This window comes from Anomaloglossus baeobatrachus, unplaced genomic scaffold, assembly GCF_048569485.1.
Source record: "Anomaloglossus baeobatrachus isolate aAnoBae1 unplaced genomic scaffold, aAnoBae1.hap1 Scaffold_2366, whole genome shotgun sequence".
In the NCBI taxonomy this organism is placed as follows: Eukaryota; Metazoa; Chordata; class Amphibia; order Anura; family Aromobatidae; genus Anomaloglossus; species Anomaloglossus baeobatrachus.
In genome coordinates, this window is record NW_027442031.1 from 17,069 (window position 1) to 41,142 (window position 24,074).

Genomic DNA, 24,074 nt, shown 5'->3' on the forward strand with positions numbered 1-24,074 from the left:
CACCTGGGGAGTGGGAGGAGGGGCGCAACTGGCAGAAAGTGGATAGGGGCACCTGGGGAGTGGGAGGAGGGGGCCAACTGGCAGAAAGGTGGAGAGGGGTACTGGGGAGCGGGAGGAGGAGGGCTACTGGCAGAAAGTGGAGAGGGGCACCTGGGGAGCGGGAGGAGGGGGCAACTGGCAGAAAGGTGGAGAGGGGCACCTGTCATAAAGGTGGAGGGGGTACCTGGGAGCAGGAGGAGGGGGGCAACTGGCAGAAAGGTGGAGAGGGGCACCTGGGGAGTGGGAGGAGGGGGGCAACTGGCAGAAAGGTGGAGAGGGGCACCTGGGGAGTGGGAGGAGGGGGGAAACTGGCAGAAAGGTGGAGAGGGGCACCTGGGGAGCGGGAGGAGAGGGGCACCTGGCAGAAAGGTGGAGAGGGCCACTGGTGAGACACAAGATGAGGTACATCCTGGAGGTACCTGGAGAGCGGGAGAAGAGGCGCACCTGGGGAGAGGGGCACTTGGCAGAAAGGAGGTGAGGGGCACCTGGGGAGTAGGAGGAGAGGGGCACCTGAGGAGCGGGAGGAGAGAGACAGCTAGTAAGACACAAGATGAAGTACAGCCTAGAAGTACCTGGGGAGCGGGAGGAGAGGGGTACCTGGGGAGAGCGGCACCTGGCAGAAAGGTAGTGAGGGGCACCTGGCAAGAAGGTGGGCAGGGGCACCTGGGAAGAGGGGAGGAGAGGGGTACCTGGGGAGTGGGAGGAGAGGGGCAGCTGGTGAGACACATAGATGAGGTACGGCCTGGATGTACAAGGAGAGCGGGAGGAGAGGGGCACCTGGCAGAAAGGTGGTGAGGGGCACATGGGGAGAGGGCTACCTGGCAGGAAGGTGGAGAGGACCACCTGGCAGGAAGGTAGTGAGGGGCACCTGACAGAAAGGTGGAGAGGGGCTTCGGCTATCATGCACATGCAGCAGAACTGAGGTTAAAGCTATACTATCTTGTGCTCTCTCTATTGTCACATACACACTCTCCTTATTCTCCTATTGTGCTCTCTTGTATTGCCGGACTCTGCACACTCTCCTTATTCTCCTGGTGCGCTATCTTATATCACTGCTCTCTTGCATCACCGATCTCCGTACACTCTGCTTATTCTCCTGGTGTGCTTTCTTCTATGGCCGGACTCTGCACACTCTCCTTATTCTCTTGGTGTGCTATCTTCTATCACCGCTCTCTGCTCTCTTGTATTGCCGGACTCTGCACACTCTCCTTATCCTCTTGGTGTGCTATATTCTATCACCGCTCTCTGCTCTCTTGTATTGCCGGACTCTGCACACTCTCCTTATCCTCTTGGTGTGCTATATTCTATCACCGCTCTCTGCTCTCTTGTATTGCCGGTCTCTGCACGCTTTCCTTATTCTCCTCGTGTGTTCTTTTGTATCACCAGTCTCCGCTCTCTTGTATTGCCAGTCTTTGTACACTTTCTTTATTCTCCTCATGTGGTCTCTTGTATCGACGGTCTCTGCATGCTCTCCTTATTCTCCTGGTGTGCTCTCTTGTATCGCAAGTCTTTGCTCTCTTGTATCACCGGTCTGTGCACACTCTCCTTATTCTCCTAGTGTGCTCTCTTGTATTGACGGTCTCTGCATGCTCTCCTTATTCTCTTGGTGTGCTATCTTGTATCGCCGGTTTCTGCATGCTCTCTTTATTCTCCTGATGTGGTCTCTTGTATCACTGCTCTCTTATATCTTCGGTCTCTGTAAACTCTCTTTATTCTCCTGGTATGCTCTCTTGTATCACAGGTCTCTGTACGCTCTCCTTATTCTCCTGGTGTGCTCCTTTGTATCGCTGCTCTCTGCTCTTATATTGTTACTCCCTGATCTCTTGTATCGTTGATATCTGCACGCTCTCCTTATTCTCCTGGTGTGCTCTCTTATATCGTTGATATCTGCACGCTCTCGTTCGTCTCCTGATATAATCTCTTGTATCGTTACTCCCTGATCTCTTGTATCGTTGATATCTGCATGCTCTCCTTATTCTCCTGGTGTGCTCTCTTGTATCGTTGATATCTGCATGCTCTCCTTAATCTCCTGGTGTGCTCTCTTGTATCATTGATATCTGCATGCTCTCCTTATTCTCCTGGTGTGATCTCTTGTATCGTTGATATCTGCACGCGCTCATTAATCTCCTGGTATGCTCTCTTGTATCGTTGATAGCTGCATGCTCTCCTTATTCTCCTGGTGTGCTCTCTTGTATCGTTGATATCTGCAAGCTCTCCTTATTCTCCTGGTGTGCTCTCTTGTATCATTGATATCTGCACGCTCTCCTTATTCTCCTGGTGTGCTCTCTTGTATCATTGATATCTGCACGCTCTCCTTATTCTCCTGGTGTTCTCTCTTGTATCGTTACTCCCTAATCTCTTGTATCATTGATATATGCACGCTCTCCTTATTCTCCTGGTGTGCTCCCTAGTATCGTTACTCCCTGATCTCTTGTATCGTTGATATCTTCATGCTCTCCTTATTCTCCTGGTATGCTCTCTTGTATCGTTGATATCTGCACGCTCTCCTTATTCTCCTGGTGTGATCTCTTGTATCGTTGATATCTGCACGCTCTCCTTATTCTCCTGGTGTGCTCTCTTGTATTGTTACTCCCTAATCTCTTGTATCGTTGATATCTGCATGCTCTCTTTATTCTCCTGGTGTGATCTCTTGTATCGTTACTCCCTGATCTCTTGTATTGTTGATATCTGCATGCTCTCCTTATTCTCCTGGTGTGCTCTCTTGTATCACAGGTCTGTGTACACTCTCCTTATTCTTCTGGTGTGCTCTCTTATATCGTTGATATCTGCACGCTCTCCTTCGTCTCCTGATATAATCTCTTGTATCGTTACTCCCTGATCTCTTGTATCGCTGATATCTGTACGCTCTCCTTATTCTCCTGGTGTGCTCTCTTGTATCGCTGATATCTGCATGGTCTCCTTAATCTCCTGGCGTGCTCTCTTGTATCATTGATATCTGCATGCTCTCCTTATTCTCCTGGTGTGCTCTCTTGTATCGTTACTCCCTGATCTCCTGTATCGCTGATATCTGCATGCTCTCCTAATTCTCTTGGTGTGATCTCTTGTATCGTTGATATCTGCACGCTGTCCTTATTCTCCTGGTGTGATCTCTTGTATCGTTGATATCTGCATGCTCTCCTTATTCTCCTGGTGTGCTCTCTTGTATCGTTGATATCTGCAAGCTCTCCTTATTCTCCTGGTGTGATCTCTTGTATCGTTGATATCTGCATGCTCTCCTTATTCTCCTGGTGTGCTCTCTTGTATCGTTGATATCTCCACGCTCTCCTTATTCTTCTGGTGTTCTCTCTTGTATCGTTGATATCTGCACGCTCTCCTTATTTTCCTGGTGTGCTCTCTTGTATCGTTGATATCTGCACGCTATCCTTATTCTCCTTGGGTGCTCTCTTGTATCGTTACTCCCTAATCTCTTGTATCGTTGATATCTGTACGCTCACCTCATTCTCCTGGTGTGCTCTCTTGTATCGTTACTCCCTGATCTCCTGTATCGCTGATATCTGCACGCTCTCCTTATTCTCCTGGTGTGCTCTCTTGTATCATTGATATCTGCACGCTCTCCTTATTCTCCTGGTGTGATCTCTTGTATCGTTGATATCTGCATGCTCTCCTTATTCTCCTGGTGTGCTCTCTTGTATCGTTGATATCTGCAAGCTCTCCTTATTCTCCTGGTGTGCTCTCTTGTATCGTTGATATCTGCAAGCTCTCCTTATTCTCCTGGTGTGATCTCTTGTATCGTTGATATCTGCACGCTCTCCTTATTTTCCTGGTGTGCTCTCTTGTATCGTTGATATCTGCACGCTCTCCTTATTCTCCTGGTGTGCTCTCTTGTATCGTTACTCCCTAATCTCTTGTATCGTTGATATCTGCACGCTCTCCTTATTTTCCTGGTGTGCTCTCTTGTATCGTTGATATCTGCACGCTCTCCTTATTCTCCTGGTGTGCTCTCTTGTATCGTTACTCCCTAATCTCTTGTATCGTTGATATCTGCACGCTCTCCTTATTTTCCTGGTGTGCTCTCTTGTATCGTTGATATCTGCACGCTCTCCTTATTCTCCTGGTGTGCTCTTTTGTATCGTTACTCCCAGATCTCTTGTGTTGTTGATATCTGCACGCTCTCCTTATTCTCCTGGTGTGCTCTCTTGTATCGTTGATATCTACACGCTCTCCTTATTCTCCTGGTGTGCTCTCTTGTATCGTTGATATCTGCACGCTCTCCTTATTTTCCTGGTGTGCTCTCTTGTATCGTTGATATCTGCACGCTCTCCTTATTCTCCTGGTGTGCTCTCTTGTATCGTTACTCCCTGATCTCTTGTATCGTTGATATCTACACGCTCTCCTTATTCTCCTGGTGTGCTCTCTTGTATCGTTGATATCTGCACGCTCTCCTTATTTTCCTGGTGTACTCTCTTGTATTGTTGATATCTGCACGCTCTCCTTATTCTCCTGGTGTGCTCTCTTGTATCGTTGATATCTGCACGCTCTCCTTATTCTCCTGGTGTGCTCTCTTGTATCGTTGATATCTGCACGCTCTCCTTATTCTCCTGGTGTGCTCTCTTGTATTGTTGATATCTGCACGCTCTCCTTATTCTCCTGGTGTGCTCTCTTGTATCGTTGATATCTGCACGCTCTCCTTATTCTCCTGGTGTGCTCTCTTGTATCGTTGATATCTGCACACTCTCCTTATTCTCCTGGTGTGCTCTCTTGTATCGTTACTCCCTGATCACTTGTGTAGTTGATATGTGCACACTCTCCTTATTCTCCTGGTGCGGTCTAGTGATCGAGCTTTTGGGATAATAATGGAAGTGGGGAAATTGCACAGATTCACTGACAACATGAAAAATAAAATTAAGTTCTGATGTCACTCCCGCTGATGATGTCACTCTCGCTGATGATGTCACTCTCGCTGATGATATCATTCCTGCTGATGATGTCACTCCCGCTGATGATGTCACTCCCGCTGATGATGTCACTCTCGCTGATGATGTCACTCTCGCTGATGATGTCACTCTCGCTGATGATGTCACTCTCGCTGATGATGTCACTCTCGCTGATGATGTCACTCTCGCTGATAATGTCACTCCTGCTGATGATATCACTCTTGCTGATGTCACTCCTGATGATGATATCACTCCTGCTGATGTCACTCCTGCTGATGATGTCACTCCTGCTGATGATGTCACTCCCGCTGATGATGTCACTCCCACTGATGATGTCACTCTTGCTGATGATGTCACTCCCGCTGATGATGTCCCACCCACCTTTTAAGTTAAATTTTTTCTATAGGCAGAGGCTGAAAATGTTCTGCTGTCACTGCGCTGATACATTGCACCTAATGTCAGCTTTTAGAGCTTTCAACCTGAGGTAGACTACGGCCAAATACTAAATATTTATATAGGTGCAAGACTAAAGACGAAAGTGAAGTGGGGGCAGAGGTGGTGATGCTCCACACGGCGGCTTACATCATTTGTGTAGGTTGGTGGCAGTTCGGTGATCTGGTGGACACCTGGCGCTGGGGACTTCACAGCTGAAGTCTTTGCTGTCGTTTTTCAGTCCTGTCGCCACATCTTCTTATGTGCTGATGATCGCAGCCATTGATAGTGACATCATAGCTGGTGGTGACATCATCGGTTGTGACATCATGGGTTGTGACATTGTGGCTGGTCGTGACATTGTAGGTGTTGACATCATGATGGGTTGTAACGACATGGCTGGTTGTGACATCATCGCTAGTAGTGACATCATACTGTAGGTAGTGATAATGTAAATGGTGGGTGTTGACCCCATTGGGGTGAGAGAGTTTCGATTCTGCATCGGGCCTAGTGGCAGTCAGCTTGTGGTAACATTGGTACCTTCCAGGTCTGATCGGTTGACCTGTAGGCCCATATTTGTTGGCCGGTGAGCTGACACTTGTCCCTGCTCTGAGTATCTATGGTTTCTTTATACTATGACACGATGAGGTACAGCGTAGACTCACCTCTAGGTCATCTTTGCCTGGTGCCAATTCGATAGCGGCAGTGAGGAAGAAGATCCAGGACCTTCAGCAGAAGGTGGATAATGCTGAGGAGCGAGGAGACCAGCTAAGAAAGGACCTGACTATGGAGAGGGAGGCTCGGGAGAGGGTAAGAAGGGTCACGCGTGAACTGTGGGGACAGGTGGTAGAGAGCTGTTGTTATCATTCTGTGTGTAGAGTGGTGGTGGAGGCTGCACTTCAGATTGCCGAGTTATTCCGATACTCCTGAGTATGAGCCATACACCGTCCACCTGTCCTCCATGCTGCCCAGTATCCTCCTTACACCGTCCACCTGTCCTCCATGCTGCCCAATATCCTCCTTACACCGTCCACCTGTCCTCCATGCTGCCCAATATCCTCCTTACACCGTCCACCTGTCCTCCATGCTGCCCAATATCCTCCTTACACCGTCCACCTGTCCTCCATGCTGCCCAATATCCTCCTTACACCGTCCACCTGTCCTCCATGCTGCCCAGTATCCTCCGTACACCGTCCACCTGTCCTCCATGCTGCCCAGTATCCTCCGTACACCGTCCACCTGTCCTCCATGCTGCCCAGTATCCTCCGTACACTGTCCACCTGTCCTCCATGCTGCCCAGTATCCTCCGTACACCGTCCACCTGTCCTCCATGCTGCCCAGTATCCTCCGTACACTGTCCACCTGTCCTCCATGCTGCCCAATATCCTCCTTACACCGTCCACCTGTCCTCCATGCTGCCCAATATCCTCCGTACACTGTCCACCTGTCCTCCATGCTGCCCAATATCCTCCGTACACTGTCCACCTGTCCTCCATGCTGCCCAGTATCCACTGTACACTGTCCACCTGTCCTCCATGCTGCCCAGTATCCTCCGTACACTGTCCACCTGTCCTCCATGCTGCCCAGTATCCTCCGTACACTGTCCACCTGTCCTCCATGCTGCCCAATATCCTCCTTACACCGTCCACCCGTCCTCCATGCTGCCCAGTATCCTCCGTACACTGTCCACCTGTCCTCCATGCTGCCCAGTATCCTCCATACACCGTCCACCTGTCCTCCATGCTGCCCAGTATCCTCCGTACACTGTCCACCTGTCCTCCATGCTGCCCAGTATCCTCCGTACACTGTCCACCTGTCCTCCATGCTGCCCAGTATCCTCCGTACACCGTCCACCTGTCCTCCATGCTGCCCAGTATCCTCCGTACACTGTCTACCTGTCCTCCATGCTGCCCAGTATCCTCCGTACACTGTCCACCTGTCCTCCATGCTGCCCAGTATCCTCCGTACACCGTCCACCTGTCCTCCATGCTGCCCAGTATCCTCCGTACACTGTCCACCTGTCCTCCATGCTGCCCAGTATCCTCCGTACACTGTCCACCTGTCCTTCATGCTGTCCAATATCCTCCGTACACTATCCACCTGTCCTCCATGCTGCCCAGTATCCTCCATACACTGTCCACCTGTCCTCCATGCTGCCCAATATCCTCCGTACACTGTCCACCTGTCCTCCATGCTGCCCAGTATCCTCCGTACACTGTCCACCTGTCCTCCATGCTGCCCAGTATCCTCCGTACACTGTCCACCTGTCCTCCATGCTGCCCAGTAGTATCCTCCGTACACCGTCCACCTGTCCTCCATGCTGCCCAGTATCCTCCTTACACCGTCCACCTGTCCTCCATGCTGCCCAATATCCTCCTTACACCGTCCACCTGTCCTCCATGCTGCCCAGTATCCTCCGTACACTGTCCACCTGTCCTCCATGCTGCCCAGTATCCTCCGTACACCGTCCACCTGTCCTCCATGCTGCCCAGTATCCTCCGTACACTGTCCACCTGTCCTCCATGCTGCCCAGTATCCTCCGTACACTGTCCACCTGTCCTCCATGCTGCCCAGTATCCTCCGTACACCGTCCACCTGTCCTCCATGCTGCCCAGTATCCTCCGTACACTGTCCACCTGTCCTCCATGCTGCCCAGTATCCTCCGTACACTGTCCACCTGTCCTTCATGCTGTCCAATATCCTCCGTACACTATCCACCTGTCCTCCATGCTGCCCAGTATCCTCCATACACTGTCCACCTGTCCTCCATGCTGCCCAATATCCTCCGTACACTGTCCACCTGTCCTCCATGCTGCCCAGTATCCTCCGTACACTGTCCACCTGTCCTCCATGCTGCCCAGTATCCTCCGTACACTGTCCACCTGTCCTCCATGCTGCCCAGTAGTATCCTCCGTACACCGTCCACCTGTCCTCCATGCTGCCCAGTATCCTCCTTACACCGTCCACCTGTCCTCCATGCTGCCCAATATCCTCCTTACACCGTCCACCTGTCCTCCATGCTGCCCAGTATCCTCCGTACACCGTCCACCTGTCCTCCATGCTGCCCAGTATCCTCCGTACACCGTCCACCTGTCCTCCATGCTGCCCAGTATCCTCCGTACACTGTCCACCTGTCCTCCATGCTGCCCAGTATCCTCCGTACACTGTCCACCTGTCCTTCATGCTGCCCAGTCCTCCGTACACTGTCCACCTGTCCTCCATGCTGCCCAATATCCTCCTTACACCGTCCACCTGTCCTCCATGCTGCCCAGTATCCTCCTTACACCGTCCACCTGTCCTCCATGCTGCCCAGTATCCTCCATACACTGTCCACCTGTCCTCCATGCTGCCCAGTATCCTCCGTACACTGTCCACCTGTCCTTCATGCTGCCCAGTCCTCCGTACACTGTCCACCTGTCTTCCATGCTGCCCAGTATCCTCCGTACACAGTCCACCTGTCCTTCATGCTGCCCAGTATACTCCGTACACTGTCCACCTGTCCTTCATGCTGCCCAGTCCTCTGTACACTGTCCACCTGTCCTCCATGCTGCCCAGTATCCTCCGTACACTGTCCACCTGTCCTCCATGCTGCCCAGTATCCTCCGTACATCGTCCCCGTGTCCTCCATGCTGCCCAGTAGTATCCTCCATACACCGTCCCCGTGTCCTCCATGCTGCCCAGTATCCTCCGTACACCGTCCACCTGTCCTCCATGCTGCCCAGTATCCTCCGTACACTGTCCACCTGTCCTCCATGCTGCCCAGTATCCTCCGTACATCGTCCCCGTGTCCTCCATGCTGCCCAGTAGTATCCTCCATACACCGTCCCCGTGTCCTCCATGCTGTCCAGTATCCTCCGTACACTGTCCACCTGTCCTCCATGCTGCCCAGTATCCTCCATACACTGTCCACCTGTCCTCCATGCTGCCCAGGATCCTCCGTACACTGTCCACCTGTCCTCCATGCTGCCCAGTATCCTCCATACACCGTCCCCGTGTCCTCCATGCTGCTCAGTATCCTCCATACACTGTCCCCGTGTCCTCCATGCTGCCTAGTATCCTCCGTACACTGTCCCCATGTCCTCCATGCTGCCCAGTATCCTCTGTACACTGTCCACCTGTCCTCCATGCTGCCCAGTATCCTCCATACACCGTCCCCGTGTCCTCCATGCTGCCCAATATCCTCCGTACACTGTCCCCGTGTCCTCCATGCTGCCCAGTATCCTCCGTAAACTGTCCCCGTGTCCTCCATGCTGCCCAGTATCCTCCGTACACTGTCCACCTGTCCTCCATGCTGCCGAGTATCCTCTGTACACTGTCCCCGTGTCCTCCATTCTGCCCAGTATCCTCCATACACTGTCCCCTGTCCTCCAGGCTGCCCAGTATCCTCCGTACACTGTCCCTGTGTCCTCCATGCTGCCCAGTATCCTCCGTACACTGTCCCCGTGTCCTCCATGCTGCCCAGTATCCTCCATACACTGTCCCCGTGTCCTCCATGCTGCCCAGTATCCTCCGTACACTGTCCCCGTATCCTCCATGCTGCCCAGTATCCTCCGTACACTGTCCCCGTGTCCTCCATTCTGCCCAGTATCCTCCGTACACTGTCCCCGTGTCCTCCATGCTGCCCAGTATCCTCCGTACACTGTCCCCGTGTCCTCCATGCTGCCCAGTATCCTCCGTACACTGTCCCCGTGTCCTCCATGCTGCCCAGTATCCTCCGTACACTGTCCCCGTATCCTCCATGCTGCCCAGTATCCTCCGTACACTGTCCCCGTATCCTCCATGCTGCCCAGTATCCTCCGTACACTGTCCCCGTGTCCTCCATGCTGCCCAGTATCCTCCGTACACTGTCCCCGTGTCCTCCATGCTGCTTAGTATCCTCCGTACACTGTCCCCGTGTCCTCCATGCTGCCCAGTATCCTCCGTACACTGTCCCCGTATCCTCCATGCTGCCCAGTATCCTCCGTACACTGTCCCCGTGTCCTCCATGCTGCCCAGTATCCTCCATACACTGTCCCCGTGTCCTCCATGCTGCCCAGTATCCTCCGTACACTGTCCCCGTATCCTCCATGCTGCCCAGTATCCTCCGTACACTGTCCCCGTATCCTCCATGCTGCCCAGTATCCTCCATACACTGTCCCCGTGTCCTCCATGCTGCCCAGTATCCTCCGTACACTGTCCCCGTATCCTCCATGCTGCCCAGTATCCTCCGTACACTGTCCCCGTATCCTCCATGCTGCCCAGTATCCTCCATACACTGTCCCCGTGTCCTCCATGCTGCCCAGTATCCTCCGTACACTGTCCCCGTGTCCTCCATGCTGCCCAGTATCCTCCGTACACTGTCCCCGTGTCCTCCATGCTGCCCAGTATCCTCCGTACACTGTCCCTGTGTCCTCCATGCTGCTTAGTATCCTCCATACACTGTCCCCGTGTCCTCCATGCTGCCCAGTATCCTCCATACACTGTCCCCGTGTCCTCCATGCTGCCCAGTATCCTCCGTACACTGTCCCCGTGTCCTCCATGCTGCTTAGTATCCTCCGTACACTGTCCCCCTGTCCTCCAGGCTGCCCAGTATCCTCCGTACACTGTCCCCGTGTCCTCCATGCTGCTTAGTATCCTCCATACACTGTCCCCGTGTCCTCCATGCTGCTTAGTATCCTCCATACACTCTTTACCATATTTCTAGCACCACACTTAGAAGCCCCATCACCCCTCTTTGTAATGTAACCCATTATTGGGGTGCAGGCTGAGACCCCGCTATGTGGTATCCCCCTCCCTGTGGTCTTCATGCTTGAGTGTACTTCAGCTCTTGCTCCAGGATCAGGTTTGGGTAGTGTGATCTGTGTTGTTGAATATTACATGAGCTAGTGCTCGCAGGTGTCACATTTCCCAGCATCTTGAGTAATTATTCATGCTGTACCTGGTGTACACAGGACCCTCACCTGCACCATCCACTGACATTACTGCACATATTAACCCCTGATTCACAAGTCATGATCTATAGGAAATAAATACATTTGTTAGACTCGTCTATACTGGGTCCAGACTCGTCTATACTGGGTCCAGACTCATCTATACTGGGTCCAGACTCATCTATACTGGATTCAGACTCATCTATACTGGGTCCAGACTCATCTATACTGGGTCCAGACTCATCTATACTGGGTCCAGACTCATCTATACTGGGTCCAGAGTCGTCTATACTGGGTCTAGAGTCGTCTATACTGGGTCCAGACTCATCTATACTGAGTCTAGAGTCGTCTATACTGGACCCAGACTCATCTATACTGGGTCCAGACTCATCTATACTGGGTCCAGAGTCGTCTATACTGGGTCTAGAGTCGTCTATACTGGGTCCAGACTCATCTATACTGAGTCTAGAGTCGTCTATACTGGACCCAGACTCATCTATACTGGGTCCAGACTCATCTATACTGGGTCCAGAGTCGTCTATACTGGCTCCAGACTCATCTATACTGGACCCAGACTCATCTATACTGGGTCCAGACTCATCTATACTGGGTCCAGACTCATCTATACTGGGTCCAGACTCATCTATACTGGGTCCAGAGTCGTCTATACTGGGTCTAGAGTCGTCTATACTGGGTCCAGACTCATCTATACTGAGTCTAGAGTCGTCTATACTGGACCCAGACTCATCTATACTGGGTCCAGACTCATCTATACTGGGTCCAGAGTCGTCTATACTGGGTCTAGAGTCGTCTATATTGGGTCCAGACTCATCTATACTGGGTCCAGACTCATCTATACTGGGTCCAGACTCATCTATACTGGACCCAGACTCGTCTATACTGGGTCTAGAGTCGTCTATACTGGACCCAGACTCATCTATACTGAGTCTAGAGTCGTCTATACTGGGTCCAGACTCATCTATACTGGGTCCAGACTCATCTATACTGGGTCCAGACTCATCTATACTGGGTCCAGACTCATCTATACTGGACCCAGACTCGTCTATACTGGGTCTAGAGTCGTCTATACTGGACCCAGACTCGTCTATACTGGGTCCAGACTCATCTATACTGGGTCCAGACTCATCTATACTGGGTCCAGACTCATCTATACTGGGTCCAGACTCATCTATACTGGACCTAGACTCATCTATACTGGGTCTAGAGTCGTCTATACTGGACCCAGACTCATCTATACTGGGTCCAGACACATCTATACTGGGTCCAGACTCATCTATACTGGGTCCAGACTCATCTATACTGGGTCCAGACTCATCTATACTGGACCCAGACTCGTCTATACTGGGTCTAGAGTCGTCTATACTGGACCCAGACTCATCTATACTGAGTCTAGAGTCGTCTATACTGGGTCCAGACTCATCTATACTGGGTCCAGACTCATCTATACTGGACCCAGACTCATCTATACTGGGTCTAGAGTCGTCTATACTGGGTCCAGACTCATCTATACTGGGTCCAGACTCATCTATACTGGGTCCAGACTCATCTATACTGGGTCCAGACTCATCTATACTGGGTCCAGACTCATCTATACTGGGTCCAGACTCATCTATACTGGGTCTAGAGTCGTCTATACTGGGTCCAGACTCATCTATACTGGGTCCAGACTCATCTATACTGGGTCCAGACTCATCTATACTGGGTCCAGACTCCTCTATACTGGATCCAGACTCATCTATACTGGGTCCAGACTCATCTATACTGGGTTCAGACTCATCTATACTGGGTCCAGACTCATCTATACTGGGTCCAGACTCATCTATACTGGGTCCAGACTCATCTATACTGGGTCCAGACTCATCTATACTGGGTCCAGACTCATCTATACTGGACCCAGACTCATCTATACTGGGTCTAGAGTCGTCTATACTGGGTCTAGAGTCGTCTATACTGGGTCCAGACTCATCTATGCTGGGTCCAGACTCATCTATACTGGGTCCAGAGTCGTCTATACTGGCTCCAGACTCATCTATACTGGACCCAGACTCATCTATACTGGGTCCAGACTCATCTATACTGGGTCCAGACTCATCTATACTGGACCCAGACTCATCTATACTGGGTCCAGACTCATCTATACTGGGTTTAGACTCATCTATACTGGACCCAGACTCATCTATACTGGGTCCAGACTCATCTATACTGGGTCCAGACTCATCTATACTGGACCCAGACTCATCTATACTGGGTCTAGAGTCGTCTATACTGGGTCCAGACTCATCTATACTGGGTCCAGACTCATCTATACTGGGTCCAGACTCATCTATACTGGGTCCAGACTCATCTATACTGGGTCCAGACTCATCTATACTGGGTCCAGACTCATCTATACTGGGTCTAGAGTCGTCTATACTGGGTCCAGACTCATCTATACTGGGTCCAGACTCATCTATACTGGGTCCAGACTCATCTATACTGGGTCCAGACTCCTCTATACTGGATCCAGACTCATCTATACTGGGTCCAGACTCATCTATACTGGGTTCAGACTCATCTATACTGGGTCCAGACTCATCTATACTGGGTCCAGACTCATCTATACTGGGTCCAGACTCATCTATACTGGGTCCAGACTCATCTATACTGGGTCCAGACTCATCTATACTGGACCCAGACTCATCTATACTGGGTCTAGAGTCGTCTATACTGGGTCTAGAGTCGTCTATACTGGGTCCAGACTCATCTATGCTGGGTCCAGACTCATCTATACTGGGTCCAGACTCATCTATACTGGGTCCAGACTCATCTATACTGGGTCCAGACTCATCTATACTGGGTCTAGAGTCGTCTATACTGGGTCCAGACTCATCTATGCTGGGTCCAGACTCATCTATACTGGGTCCAGACTCATCTATACTGGACCCAGACTCATCTATACTGGGTCTAGAGTCGTCTATACTGGGTCCAGACTCATCTATACTGGGTCCAGACTCATCTATACTGGGTCCAGACTCATCTATACTGGGTCCAGACTCATCTATACTGGGTCCAGACTCATCTATACTGGGTCCAGACTCATCTATACTGGGTCCAGACTCATCTATACTGGGTCCAAACTCATCTATACTGGACCCAGACTCATCTATACTGGGTCTAGAGTCGTCTATACTGGGTCTAGAGTCGTCTATACTGGGTCCAGACTCATCTATGCTGGGTCCAGACTCATCTATACTGGGTCCAGACTCATCTATACTGGGTCCAGACTCATCTATACTGGGTCCAGACTCATCTATACTGGGTCTAGAGTCGTCTATACTGGGTCCAGACTCATCTATGCTGGGTCCAGACTCATCTATACTGGGTCCAGACTCATCTATACTGGACCCAGACTCATCTATACTGGGTCTAGAGTCGTCTATACTGGGTCCAGACTCATCTATACTGGGTCCAGACACATCTATACTGGGTCCAGACACATCTATACTGGGTCCAGACTCATCTATACTGGGTCCAGACTCATCTATACTGGGTCCAGACTCATCTATACTGGCTCCAGACTCATCTATACTGGGTACAGACTCATCTATACTGGACCCAGACTCATCTATACTGGGTCTAGAGTCGTCTATACTGGGTCCAGACTCATCTATACTGGGTCCAGACACATCTATACTGGGTCCAGACTCATCTATACTGGGTCCAGACTCATCTATACTGGGTCCAGACTCATCTATACTGGACCCAGACTCGTCTATACTGGGTCTAGAGTCGTCTATACTGGACCCAGACTCATCTATACTGAGTCTAGAGTCGTCTATACTGGGTCCAGACTCATCTATACTGGGTCCAGACTCATCTATACTGGGTCCAGACTCATCTATACTGGACCCAGACTCATCTATACTGGGTCTAGAGTCGTCTATACTGGGTCCAGACTCATCTATACTGGGTCCAGACTCATCTATACTGGGTCCAGACTCATCTATACTGGGTCCAGACTCATCTATACTGGACCCAGACTCATCTATACTGGGTCTAGAGTCGTCTATACTGGGTCCAGACTCATCTATACTGGGTCCAGACACATCTATACTGGGTCCAGACTCATCTATACTGGGTCCAGACTCATCTATACTGGGTCCAGACTCATCTATACTGGGTCCAGACTCATCTATACTGGGTCCAGACTCATCTATACTGGACCCAGACTCATCTATACTGGGTCTAGAGTCGTCTATACTGGGTCCAGACTCATCTATACTGGGTCCAGACTCATCTATACTGGGTCCAGACTCATCTATACTGGACCCAGACTCATCTATACTGGGTCTAGAGTCGTCTATACTGGGTCCAGACTCATCTATACTGGGTCCAGACACATCTATACTGGGTCCAGACTCATCTATACTGGGTCCAGACTCATCTATACTGGGTCCAGACTCATCTATACTGGACCCAGACTCGTCTATACTGGGTCTAGAGTCGTCTATACTGGACCCAGACTCATCTATACTGAGTCTAGAGTCGTCTATAGTGGGTCCAGACTCATCTATACTGTGTCCAGACTCATCTATACTGGGTCCAGACTCGTCTATACTGGGTCTAGAGTCGTCTATACTGGACCCAGACTCATCTATACTGAGTCTAGAGTCGTCTATACTGGGTCCAGACTCATCTATACTGGGTCCAGACTCGTCTATACTGGGTCTAGAGTCGTCTATACTGGACCCAGACTCATCTATACTGAGTCTAGAGTCGTCTATACTGGGTCCAGACTCGTCTATACTGGGTCCAGACTCATCTATACTGGGTCCAGACTCATCTATACTGGACCTAGACTCATCTATACTGGGTCTAGAGTCGTCTATACTGGGTCCAGACACATCTATACTGGGTCCAGACTCATCTATACTGGGTCCAGACTCATCTATACTGGGTCCAGACTCATCTATACTGGGTCCAGACTCATCTATACTGGGTCCAGACTCATCTATACTGGGTCCAGACTCATCGATACTGGGTCCAGACTCATCTATACTGGGTCCAGACTCATCTATACTGGGTCTAGAGTCGTCTATACTGGGTCCAGACTCATCTATACTGGGTCCAGACTCATCTATACTGGGTCTAGAGTCGTCTATACTGGGTCCAGATTTGTCTATACTGGACCCAGACTAGTCCATACTGGACCCAGACTAGTCCATACTGGACCCAGACTAGTCCATACTGGATCCAGACTAGTCCATACTGGATCCAGACTTGTCCATACTGGGTCCAGAGTCGTCCATACTGGATCCAGACTCGTCCATACTGGATCCAGACTCGTCCATACTGGATCCAGACTCGTCTATACTGGATCTAGACTCGTCTATACTGGATCCAGACTCATCTATACTGGACCCCCAGACTCATCTATACTGTCCTTATTCATAGGACATGTTTTTAACCTCCTGTCCGAAACGCGTAAGGCTACCATGACACCCCTTTCTCTCCCTTTTGCGGTTTTCATATTTTTAACTTATATGCCTCAATAATTTTTTGATTTTTTATATAAAACAATTTTTGGTGCTGGATTCCATTTTCCCTTGTCCCCTTCCTCCCTTCATTGACTTACTAGAGATAAAGAGCGTCACAAAAGGCCCCGGAGGGACGGTGTTATGGTGAGGATAGACCCCGGAGGGACGGTGTTATGGTGAGGATAGACCCCGGAGGGACGGTGTTATGGTGAGGATAGACCCCGGAAGGACGGTGTTATGGTGAGGATAGACCCCGGAGGGACGGTGTTATGGTGAGGATAGACCCCGGAGGGACGGTGTTATGGTGAGGATAGACCCCGGAGGGACGGTGTTATGGTGAGGATAGACCCCGGAAGGACGGTGTTATGGTGAGGATAGACCCCGGAGGGACGGTGTTATGGTGAGGATAGACCCCGGAGGGACGGTGTTATGGTGAGGATAGACCCCGGAGGGACGGTGTTATGGTGAGGATAGACCCCGGAGGGACGGTGTTATGGTGAGGATAGACCCCGGAGGGACGGTGTTATGGTGAAGATAGGCCCCGGAGGATCGTGTGCTGATGATAGACCCTGGGGGGAAGGTGTGATGATGAGGATAGACCCCGGAGGGACAGTTAATTGCAAGTCTACCTGCTTCTGGTTAATTTCATGTTGACAATGAGGCGGCTCCCGGGGTACAATGTTGGGGCAGCTTCTGGGGTGGCTCCCGGGGTACAATGTTGGGGCATCTTCTGGGGTGGCTCCCGGGGTACACTGTTGGGGCAGCTTCTGGGGTGGCTCCCGGGGTACAATGTTGGGGCAGCTTCTGGGGTGGCTCTTGGGGTACAATGTTGGGGCAGCTTCTGGGGTGGCTTCCAGGGTACAATGTTGGGGTAGCTTCTGGGGTGGCTCCCGGGGTACAATGTTTGGCCAGCTTCTAGGGTGGCTCCCGGGGTACAATGTTTGGCCAGCTTGTGGGGCGGCTCCCGGGGTACAATGTTTGGCCAGCTTCTGGGGTGGCTCCCGGGGTACAATGTTGGGGCAGCTTCTGGGGTGGCTCCCGGGGTACAATGTTTGGCCAGCTTCTGGGGTGGCTCCCGGGGTACAATGTTTGGCCAGCTTCTAGGGTGGCTCCCGGGGTACAATGTTGGGGCAGCTTCTAGGGCGGCTCCCGGGGTACAATGTTTGGCCAGCTTCTGGGGTGGCTCCCGGGGTACAATGTTTGGCCAGCTTCTGGGGTGGCTCCCGGGATACAATGTTGGGGCAGCTTCTGGGGTGGCTCCAGGGGTACAATGTTTGGCCAGCTTCTGGGGTGGCTCCCGGGGTACAATGTTTGGCAAGCTTCTGGGGTGGCTCCCGGGGTACAATGTTGGGGCAGCTTCTGGGGTGGCTCCCGGGGTACAATGTTGGGGTAGCTTCTGGGGTGGCTCCCGGGGTACAATGTTGGGGCAGCTTCTGGGGTGGCTCCCGGGGTACAATGTTTGGCAAGCTTCTGGGGTGGCTCCCGGGGTACAATGTTGGGGTAGCTTCTGGGGTGGCTCCCGGGGTACAATGTTGGGGTAGCTTCTGGGGTGGCTCCCGGGGTACAATGTTGGGGCAGCTTCTGGGGTGGCTCCCGGGGTACAATGTTTGGCCAGCTTCTGGGGTGGCTCCCGGGGTACAATGTTGGGGCAGCTTCTGGGGTGGCTCCCGGGGTACAATGTTGGGGTAGCTTCTGGGGTGGCTCCCGGGGTACAATGTTGGGGTAGCTTCTGGGGTGGCTCCCGGGGTACAATGTTGGGGCAGCTTCTGGGGTGGCTCCCGGGGTACAATGTTTGGCCAGCTTCTGGGGTGGCTCCCGGGGTACAATGTTGGGGCAGCTTCTGGGGTGGCTCCCGGGGTACAATGTTTGGCCAGCTTCTGGGGTGGCTCCCGGGGTACAATGTTTGGCCAGCTTCTGGGGTGGCTCCCGGGGTACAATGTTTGGCCAGCTTCTGGGGTGGCTCCCGGGGTACAATGTTTGGCCAGCTTCTGGGGTGGCTCCCGGGGTACAATGTTGGGGCAGCTTCTGGGGTGGCTCCCGGGGTACAATGTTGGGGCAGCTTCTGGGGTGGCTCCCGGGGTACAATGTTTGGCCAGCTTCTGGGGTGGCTCCCGGGGTACAATGTTGGGGCAGCTTCTGGGGTGGCTCCCGGGGTACAATGTTGGGGCAGCTTCTGGGGTGGCTCCCGGGGTACAATGTTTGGCCAGCTTCTGGGGTGGCTCCCGGGGTACAATGTTTGGCAAGCTTCTGGGGTGGCTCCCGGGGTACAATGTTTGGCCAGCTTCTAGGGTGGCTCCCGGGGTACAATGTTTGGCCAGCTTCTGGGGTGGCTCCCGGTGTACAATGTTGGGGCAACTTCTGGGGTGGCTCCCGGGGTACAATGTTGGGGCAGCTTGTGGGGTGGCTCCCGGGGTACAATGTTTGGCCAGCTTGTGGGGTGGCTCCCGGGGTACAATGTTTGGCCAGCTTGTGGGGCGGCTCCCGGGGTACAATGTTTGGCCAGCTTGTGGGGCGGCTCCCGGGGTACAATGTTTGGCCAGCTTCTGGGGTGGCTCCCGGGGTACAATGTTTGGCCAGCTTCTGGGGTGGCTCCCGGGGTACAATGTTTGGCCAGCTTGTGGGGCGGCTCCCGGGGTACAATGTTTGGCCAGCTTCTGGGGTGGCTCCCGGGGTACAATGTTTGGCCAGCTTCTGGGGTGGCTCCCGGGGTACAATGTTGGGGCAGCTTCTGGGGCGGCTCCCGGGGTACAATGTTGGGGCAGCTTCTGGGGCGGCTCCCGGGGTACAATGTTTGGCCAGCTTCTGGGGTGGCTCCCGGGGTACAATGTTGGGGCAGCTTCTGGGGTGGCTCCCGGGGTACAATGTTGGGGCAGCTTCTAGGGTGGCTCCCGGGGTACAATGTTTGGCCAGCTTCTGGGGTGGCTCCCGGGGTACAATGTTTGGCCAGCTTCTAGGATGGCTCCCGGGGTACAATGTTTGGCCAGCTTCTTGGGTGGCTCCCGGGGTACAATGTTTGGCCAGCTTCTGGGGTGGCTCCCGGGGTACAATGTTGGGGCAGCTTCTGGGGTGGCTCCCGGGGTACAATGTTGGGGCAGCTTCTGGGGTGGCTCCCGGGGTACAATGTTTGGCCAGCTTCTAGGATGGCTCCCGGGGTACAATGTTTGGCCAGCTTCTGGGGTGGCTCCCGGGGTACAATGTTTGGCCAGCTTCTTGGGTGGCTCCCGGGGTACAATGTTTGGCCAGCTTCTGGGGTGGCTCCCGCGTCTGTTATGAACCGTTCCTCTCTTGTCAGGTGTAGCAGTGGGTCACTTGCCCACTTAGCGCCACCCAGTGGTCAGGTAGCTGTGAAGCATGTCCTGTATTCTCTGCTCATGTCCTGTGGTCTCCTGTGTTTCAGGCCGAGGCTGATGTAGCTTCTCTGAACAGACGTATTCAGCTGGTAGAGGAGGAGCTGGACCGGGCACAGGAGCGTCTGGCCACCGGACTGCAAAAGCTGGAGGAGACCGAGAAGGCGGTAGACGAGAGCGAGAGGTGAGCCAGACATCTGTGGACACAACACTGTCATCTGCAGAACATCTTCTACTTCTGACAGATACAGTGGATATAAAAAGTCTACACGCCCACTAAAAAAACAGGCTTCTGTCGCCCATAATCTGTACAAATCCACTGAAAAAAGAAACTAAAATCATTCTGATTTGAAACTAAAAATAATACATCAGCAATAGTGTGGTTGCATAAGTCTGAACACCCTCTTATAGTTGGGATGTGCTTGTGTTCAGAATCACCAGTCACATTTTCCCTCGTATTACACAGTATCCACACAAAACCAACATTATTTATGGCGATTCTGATTAACCCCAATGAATGCCTTTGTTTTATTAGGAGGCTTTTCCTGACACTTTCTGGTCCATAAACAGCTGACAACGCAGCAAAGGGTCTCCTTATAGAAAGTGATCAGTCAGGAGCAGGTAGAAAAAAAAACATTTTCCAGCATTAGAGACCCTGTAAAGAAGTCATCAAAAAGGGGCCTAAAATGTGGCACAAAAGTGACATTCCAGAGAGCTGGATGTCCCTCAAATATTGATGGAAAGACCAGAAGAAAATTGGTCCTAGAGGCCATCAGCAACATTAAAGGAGCTGCAAGGAATTCTGACCAGTCCTGGTTGTGTCCTACATGGAACAACAATCTCCTGTACTCTTCATATGTCCAGTCTTTGTGGGAGGAGGAAAAGACTGTGCTTTTTCTTACAAAGAACACCCAACCCAGCTGTGTTTCAGCAAAGACTCAAACTCTGACGAAATCCTGGGGGGTGTGGGGGGGGCACGTTCTGCCTGATGAGGCTGAGAACTTTTTGGTCATTATTTCAAAAGTTGAAAAGTCCACAGTGTATATTCCCAGAAGATCGTCCTCCCTACAGTGAGGCCTGATGGGGGCAGCAGTGTGCTCAGGGGCTGTTTACTGGCAGCAGGAACTGGGGCTTAAATCAAGGGGGAGCAAACTACGTGAAGAGAACAAACATCAGATAATTCTGAAACAAAACCTTCTGTCTGATGCTAAAAAGATGAAGATAAAAAGACAAATCAGCAAAAGATTGGCTTCACCGGAAGATGGAAGTTTTGGATCTGCTTCACCAGAAGATAGAAGGTCTGGAACACCTTCTCCAGGAGAAGATGGAAGTTCTGGAACGGCTTCTCGAAGAGAAGATGGAGGTTCTGGAATGGCTTCTCCAGGAGAAGATGGAGGTTCTGGAATGGCTTCTCCAGGAGAAGATGGAAGTTCTGGAACGGCTTCTCGAAGAGAAGATGGAGGTTCTGGAATGGCTTCTCCAGGAGAAGATGGAGGTTCTGGAATGGCTTCTCCAGGAGAAGATGGAAGTTCTGGAACGGCTTCTCGAAGAGAAGATGGAGGTTCTGGAATGGCTTCTCCAGGAGAAGATGGAGGTTCTGGAATGGCTTCTCCAGGAGAAGGAAATTCTGGAATGCCTTCTCCAGGAGAAGATGGAAGTTCTGGAGCGGCTTCTCCAGCAGAAGATGGAGGTTCTGGAACGGCTTCTCCAGGAGAAGATAGAAGTTCTGGAATGGATTAACCAGGAGAAGATGGAGGTTCTGGAACGGCTTCTCCAGCAGAAGATGGAGGTTCTGGAACGGCTTCTCCAGGAGAAGATGGAGGTTCTGGAATGGCTTCTCCAGGAGAAGATGGAGGTTCTGGAACGGCTTCTCCAGGAGAAGATGGAGGTTCTGGAACGGTTTCTCTAGGAGAAGATGGAGGTACAGGAATGGCTTCTCTGGGAGATGGAAGTTCTGGAACGGTCGAACCAGAGTACAAGACGAAATCTGTGGTGACCTGAAGAAGGCGCTGTACACAGGGGACCCCCGCAATCTAACAGAGGTGGAGCTACTGCAATGGGGGAGTAGGCAAAATCTTCAATTCTATAAGTTATAGACCCCAACCCAAACTGACTGAACATGTCAGAAAGTCACAGGTGATCTCACCAAAGTATTAGTGTATGAGTGTGCAGATTTATGCAACCACATTATCTATTTGATTTTTCAACCAGAAAATAGATAAATAAATATATATATACAGTACAGACCAAACGTTTGGACACACCTTCTCATTCAAAGAGTTTTCTTTATTTTCATGACTCTGAAAATTGTAGATTCACATTGAAGGCATCAAAACTATGAATTATCACATGTGGAGTGAAATACTTATCAAAAAAGTGTGACACAACTGAAAATATGTCTTATATTCTAGGTTCTTCACAGTCGCCACCTTTTGCTGTGATTACTGCTTTGCACACTCTTGGCATTCTCTTGATGAGCTTCAAGAGGTAGTCACCGGAAATGGTTTTCCAACAGTCTTGAAGGAGTTCCCAGAGATGCTTAGCACTTGTTGGCCCTTTTGCCTTCACTCTGCGGTCCAGCTCACCCCAAACCATCTCGATTGGGTTCAGGTCTGGTGACTGTGGAGACCAGGTCATCTGGCGTAGCTCCCCATCACTCTCCTTCTTAGTCACATAGCCCTTACACAGCCTGGAGGTGTTTGGGGTCATTGTCCTGTTGAAAAATAAATGATGGTCCAACTAAACGCACGATAGAATAGCATGTCGCTGCAAGATGCTGTGGTAGCCATGCTGGTTCAGTATGCCTTTAATTTTGAATAAATCCCCAACAGTGTCACCAGCAAAGCCCCCCCACACCATCACACCTCCTCCTCCATGCTTCACGGTGGGAACCAGCCATGTAGAGTCCATCCGTTCACCTTTTCTACAAAGACACGGTGGTTGGATCCAAAGATCTCAAATTTGGACTCATCAGAGCAAAGCACAGATTTCCACTGGTCTAATGTCCATTCCTTGTGTTCTCTTCTGCTTGTTGCCTGTCCTTAGCAGGGGTTTCCTAGCAGCTATTTTACCATGAAGGCTGCTGCACAAAGCCTCCTCTTATAAGTTGTTCTAGAGATGAGAAGGTGTGTCCAAACGTTTGGTCTGTACTATATATATATATATATATATATATATATATATATATATATATATATATATATATATATATATATACATACATATATATATATATATATATATATATATATATATATGGTCTGTACTGTGTGTATATATATATATATGGTCTGTACTGTGTGTATATATATATATATATATATATATATATATATATATATTTATATATTTTTTTTTCCTCACATTATCTATACAGATTGTGTCCGGTATTAAAGGTGGGAAAAAGTTCTAAAATATTTCTTCTCAGTGGGATTTTTGTATTACAAAAACATAGGATTTTACCATGGGTGTGTAGACTTTTTATATCCATAGTATATACTGATATATGCTGCAGACTATTACACAAGGTCTCTTCTGGAGTCTATAGGACTAACTTGCATCTTCATTTTTCAGAGGAATGAAAGTCATTGAGAACAGAGCCACCAAAGACGAGGAGAAGATGCATGACCAGGACCTGCAACTCAAAGAAGCCAAACACGTGGCAGAGGACTCTGACAGAAAGTATGAAGAGGTGAGCTGTGCGGGCGGCACAGATACTAGGTCGTGAGCCCCCTTCATATCCACCACGACCCTGGATGATAACAAAGGAACATGCAGGAAATGTCTTCTCCTCTCCAAACTCCTCCTGTAGACTATAGATCAGTACGAGGTCTGAGGTGTCCATCATGGACCTGTGATATCTCTACATCCAGGATTGCCCTCCCCCCAACTATGTCCTGTTACAACACTACACCC

General features: G+C 51.0%; 1 protein-coding gene across 3 annotated transcripts in view; it reads left to right on the forward strand.

Moving 5' to 3' along the window:
* The window catches only part of LOC142261663 (uncharacterized), a 54,441-nt gene that overhangs the window by 13,071 nt on the left and 17,296 nt on the right, over positions 1-24,074 (forward strand). For all 3 annotated transcript variants that reach the window (XM_075332132.1, XM_075332131.1, XM_075332133.1), the window contains exons 2-3: positions 20,210-20,343; positions 23,733-23,850. In XM_075332132.1, the coding sequence (XP_075188247.1) occupies positions 20,210-20,343; positions 23,733-23,850 (252 nt within the window). The remainder of the gene's footprint in view (positions 1-20,209; positions 20,344-23,732; positions 23,851-24,074) is intronic.